The sequence below is a fragment of the Taurulus bubalis genome, assembly GCF_910589615.1.
Source record: "Taurulus bubalis genome assembly, chromosome: 4".
In the NCBI taxonomy this organism is placed as follows: Eukaryota; Metazoa; Chordata; class Actinopteri; order Perciformes; family Cottidae; genus Taurulus; species Taurulus bubalis.
In genome coordinates, this window is record NC_136592.1 from 11,406,351 (window position 1) to 11,412,350 (window position 6,000).

Sequence of the window (6,000 nt, forward strand, 5' to 3'; positions counted from 1 at the left end):
CAGTTGTGAATTTTCGTGACCCTCGGAAACTTAGTTGTTATTTCCTGCGTGGCACTAGAAATGACGTATTACAAATGTTGTACCACTTCCTGTGTCCGCCATTGGCACTATGACTCAACATGGGCATGTAGACGTCTTCAGGCCTTTGTGGCAGATTGGACAAAGTAAAGTCAAATTACAACAGCTTCCTGTGTCATGGCCAAACATACAAATTGCTTGCCTCACCATCAAACCGTTTCTCAAACACACAAAAGCTTCCCTGTAAAGTCCTTTAAATGGCTTATCGTCACAGGATCTATGACAGGGGTCACTAATAGACGAGCCGCGATCCGAGTTCAAACCCAAACGCCATTGTATCCGGACCTAAAACCGATAGATAATTGAAGATTATTACATTTTGACAAAGCGCTTCTATTTTTACAGGTGCAGCTTTTCTAGCCTTTACAGCACTCGTTCAGCAGTCCAGGAAACATACCGACCAGTTGCATGCGTTGTCCATCATCTTCGTGACGCTACTCAGCCAATCAAATATGTGTTGTGTGCCGTGGCTTGAGTGAGATATACGCAAACGGGAGAGACGAGGCGAGAGACCGAATAGTTGGAGAAGTACGTCATAGAATCTATAGTCATAGAAGTAATTTCACATGGCGTTCTCCAAAAAGAGAAATGTGGACAGCAACAACAGGAGCCTTTAAACAAGAATGAACCAACTCTTATATGTTAAATCTTCCCACAGCCAGTTCAGAACCGGTGTGTCTCATATGTTCAGAAACTGTGGCAATTATTAGATGCGGCAATGTGAAGCACAAATCTTTTGAGCAAATGTAACCACTCAAATTCAAATTGATGGCACAGAATAAACAATCTAAGAGCCCAACATGATCAATCCACCAGAATCCAAACACATTCATTCACTGACCAATAGGATGTTAACAGAGAGAGGAAATGAGCTGAAACAAATGGTTTCAATAACCACAGACAAAGTCCCTGAACACAACCTCATCTTTTCAGAAGACGAGAAGAATATAATTGCATGGCTTTTATTTCATTGTCATCACTTCACACCTGCATATACTGTATTTTAAAGCTCTAGGGCGAGGATGATTCAGTTCAATTCATTTTTCAGAGCTTTCTGTTATGTATTTTATTTTTAAATGCAGTCATTAGACATTGCAGACATTATTGTGCCCTATGCATGAGAAAATTCTCAACCTCGACCTCTTTGAATTTGAATTGAATACCTCCGATCTATGACATCATTATTTAAGGTATCAACTATTTATTCGCAAGTTGCATGAGCTGGAGGGTTATACCAACCAAATTTGAATAAAATCTCATAAATCTTCAAGGAGGAGTTTGAAAAAGTTTATTAAAAAAATTAATATTTTGCAAACAAAATTGAAAACGTCCGACTGGGCCGATTTGGCGGAACTGATGAAAGTCACGTGAAATATGTCCAAAATGATGAGAGCAATGTGGGAACCAAATGTTATGAATATCAGAGCAACTATATGCCAACTAAGGCCTTCCACGCATTAGGAGACCTTTGGGCCTCTGGCACTGAAAGTAGTTTGGCCCTAACAACAAATATGTGTAAGGGCAGGTAAACATTTAACACATTTCACCTGGCTACTGCAAAGTGTATATGAGTAACTCTCAGAATTCTCAAATAAATCACAAGTTGAGCAATGTTTTTGTTGGAGTCAAATTGTGTATAGCTCCTGAGCCGAACATCTACCCTAAACATAACACAAAAAGTCTTTCAATGAGTCTTATTTCCTGTTTTCATGTTTAGTCACAACTAATATGTTGTGTGATGTTAAAAAAAAATTGATCTGTGAGTTGTTTTTGTTTCCCCATGTTCCTCACCTGTTAGTGACAGTGTGTCCCTGCAACGTTAGAGGGAACTGCAAAATGGCTGCCAAGCAGTTGCAGGGCATGCCAACTATTCAGTCTGCAGTGGGGATTCTGTTGGGCACCTTTGCAGTCATCGGTAAGCGGAGAGAATGACAAAAACCTGTGTGTGCAGTCATTTGGTAGTCTCATTCAGGGCCATTATACAATAGCGTTGCAATGCTGTTGATTGTCTCTGTGTTTTTTTGTTTCCAATTCCAGGGACTATTCTCATTGTTGTGTTTGTGAGACTCTCCTACCAGAACCCCAAACGGCCGAGCAAAACTAACCAGGAGCGAGTTCCCCTGAATATTTCAATCTAACTGGGATGATAGTGTATTGTCTGTCCGGCTCATCGCCTCACCCAACTGGACCCATGTAACAATGTTGCTTTCAGAGCACCGAATTCATCAAGTGACTGTGAATGTCTTAAAATGTATGTATATTACTGTTATTGAATCAAAGTTCAGTTGTACACTGATCTGAAAGCAAAATACGAGATATTTTTAGATTATTGGAATGTATGTTTAGTGCTTAGGCCTATGCCTGGGACATGAAGTTGACTTGTGTTTTAAGTAATTTGTTATTGCTGTAGACCTGTTAATTTGTTTCAAAATGGGGCAGAATAGTAGGATGATGTTTTAGATTTAGATTGTGAGAATAAAGGCATAATATTACTGGAAAAAAAAAAAGTTGCTGTATTTGGAGAATCAAGTTGAATGCATATTCTCTCTTGTTTTGGTCCAAGCTTCGTCTTCTCGTTGCTTCACCTTACTGTCTGCGTTATTTTGGCAGTCTGTTCGCCATCTTTAGCTTCCTCTTGGATGCGTGTTTACGATCTGGCACCCAGTTGCTAAATTTTTATAAAGGTTGAAGCCCGAACACAACAAAAGATGAAAATAGAGGCCGAGGGCAGGATCTCTGCAGATTTAAACACAGCCACACATTTCTCGTTGGTCATAAGTGATGAGTGAGTCAATAAATTGTTTTTCAGGAAAATCCTACTCATTCTAAAGTCATAATCTGAAAAAAAGATTAGTGAAAGTGAAATAAAATATTCAAATGTATCTTTATTCTCAAAATCACTATTTCTTTAACCTTAGCCCAAATATAAATAAATAATTTACACTTCATCTTTCTGTTATTCTTATATGTGAAACACATATGGTCATTCAAATATGATATCTCTAATTATGATGAATTGACAAAAATATTACTGTGAAACCATAAATCAGAAGAAATATACCTGTAAAGGCTGAGATGTGATTTTACATCTACATTCAGAATCAAGCATCATAACTGCATACTTTAATTTAACTTCATATGTATACTTGTGTTCTTATCATTGCATCCAAGTATACTGTAACTGAATATGAGCTGTGCTGTAGCAATGGATCCATTCATTCACTGCACATTGTTTTCTACCCCAGCTTCCACAATACAATACAAACAAAACACTTTTAATCTAATGAGACAGCCTGAAATGGTCCTGTGTTTGTAATTGCATTAGCAGAGCGTTCCAGTCTCTGTGATTAAGGCTTTATAATTGCTGAACCAGACGACCTCACAGGCAAGCAAAGCTATATTCAGACCCAAGTGTTGCTATAAATACGACCCAGCAGTGTCCAATGAACTAATCACCCCTCATTCACAATAGACAAAGCTTTACCCATCCAGTAGACTGCAGTGACAAAAGTTTAGTTCATTTTAAATTTGCTCGTACTTTTTGATACATACAAAATGTTCCTCTCACAGTCACCATATTTGAGACTAATAAATCGGAGGCTAAACGTTGCCCACACAATATGGCCATACTTCATCAGTCATCAGGATAAAGACTCAGGTGTGTATCTCAGGAGTTGCTGGAGACCAAACCAAAACTAAAGGATGTGTAAATATTGGACAGAAACATAACTCCAATGGGATGATAATATTGACCCATGTCTGCTGGATGTTTACTGTTTGCTAATAAATTACCTAGATAGAAAGATTATGCAACAGGACTGTCAATGTAGCTCTGAGTGCAACATGACAGCTCTCTTCTCTTCTGTCTTTTCTTGTTTTACTTCCTGTCTTTGTCATTCTTACCTGCCTGTTTTCCTCCACACCTGCGTTTGATTAGTTAATTAGTTCCTTGTGTATTTAGTTAGTGTGTTTCCTTTGTCTCAGTGTCAGGTTGTCACAGTCTGAACCAGTAAGTCCTCCAGTCCAGTGCAGTGTACTTCTAGTTGCCAGTCATTTGGATTTCCCTGTTTTCCTACCTGCTATCCACTACCTGTTGCTTGACTGCCATTACCGACCTGTGGAGTTTCATCTTGTAAACCATAGTATTTAATAAATCACCAAAATCATCCTGCTGCCTCCCCTTCTGTCTACATTTGGTCCAGTTACTACAACTAATGCTAACTCTGACTCTGACTGCAATTTAAGCTACTCCCCCTAAAACAAATAGAGCCACAAAGCCTAGTTTATGGTTCTCCGTCACGCCGTCGTTGAGCATTCAAAGTTCTGCGTCGAGGGACCGCGTTGCTCTGCAATTAACCGCCATGCCGCCAGGGGTGTGTGCCTGTGTGGTTTCAGGGGTTATAGCCGAATTCCGGTCACAGTAAACAATGGCGACCAAGTTGGAGCGGCTGCATTAAAGTTGGAGCTCATCAATATTGAAGAGCAAATGCTTATATTGCAAATGTTGAAGCGCAGGCGACAGAGAAGAATTGCGAAGGTGGTCTGTACGACCACTAAACCGGTCGAGGCTGGGAAAAAGCAACTGCCGGAAATTACGTTCTGAGCGGACCAATCACAGCGCTTACGGTCCGCGTCAACGCGACGCGTAGAGGATTTTTTTGGAGGTGCGCATCAGGCTACGGCGCAGGGATCTGCGTCAACGGCGTCGCTACGGCGTAGGTACGCCGTCGACCTGACGGAGAAGTATGAACTAGGCTTTATTCACATCAGAAATTGTGACATAGTAGAAAAAGCAATATTACTAATGGCTTTAACGATGGCTCAAGTGTCCCAGGACGGCACTACAGTGTGACAGTCAAGATGAAGAAAACCAGGACCCTGAAACTGAAGAAGCTTAATCAAACTCAGCCATCATTCATGTTATTATTTCATATGTGCTTTTCTGTGACATGTCAAGGTTCAGTGTTCTATGAAAAAGGCCTATTAACCCAAGTTGAATATCTACAACTATATTAATGTTATGTTATTTGCTATTACCTACAAAAACAATAATTTAACTGTCCACATTGTACTGTAGCATTAGCAATAGATTCGCCAAAATATGGTCATACTCATCAATATGAACAAATGTTCAGCTATTATTTTAATATAAAGTAAAGAATTACAGATTTGAAAAGATGATGACGTAAACAGGAGCAGCCTCATCTGTGTGAAGGTTAGCAGCTGTATCTTTTCCTTTCTTTTTCTTTTTAATCTCCCAGGTTTTTGACCACAACTGTTTAAAGTCTGTTCATAATGGTGCTGAAATCTAAAAATAACTACATTTACACATTCACTGTTACAAACATGTGTGTCAAAGTTAGATGCTCACCCAACTGGACATTTCAATGTACAATGACTCACGAAATATACAGACAATGTGGATGATCGCCAACGCACCCATTGCCCAGGCTATTTATATCTCCGGCTAGCTGTTCCAATCAAAGCAACACAGCTCCAAGGAACAGAAAAACACACTGAGGAGGACCCAGAGGGAGATGAGAGAGCAGAAGGAAGGGATCAGCGTGTGACATGGGGTCAAGCGTTAAATTTGGGAGCTAATGAACTTCCAGGACAGAGATAGTTCAGATGACCGACTTGGGGTGCAGGGCCACAGAGAGACACGGGGCGAGATTTCCAATCACTCTAAGTAGCTTTGGAAATGTGAGATAATTCACCAGATATGGACGGCCGCTCAGGGACAGGAACAGTGAAGCAGTGAAGGATTTCCCCAAGCGACTGGCCAGTTTTCCATTGCTTGGTTACCGGCACAGACAAGTATTTTTCCTAATCCCTATTCTCTCTTTTCTGAGTTTCCCCACAGCGTCGTCTATTTTTAGCTTGTTTTAAGATCGTGTAGTTTCACTTTGGCTCCAAACTTGA

At 40.2% G+C, this 6,000-nt stretch overlaps 1 protein-coding gene across 1 annotated transcript in view; it reads left to right on the forward strand.

Moving 5' to 3' along the window:
• Positions 1 to 2,216, forward strand: part of cdh16 (cadherin 16, KSP-cadherin) — a gene marked incomplete at both ends in the record, with an annotated part of 28,452 nt that extends 26,236 nt beyond the window's left edge. The window contains 2 exons of the mRNA XM_079216658.1: positions 1,877 to 1,993; positions 2,116 to 2,216. Of these exons, the coding sequence (XP_079072784.1) occupies positions 1,877 to 1,993; positions 2,116 to 2,216 (218 nt within the window). The remainder of the gene's footprint in view (positions 1 to 1,876; positions 1,994 to 2,115) is intronic.
• Positions 2,217 to 6,000: the final 3,784 nt, after the last annotated feature.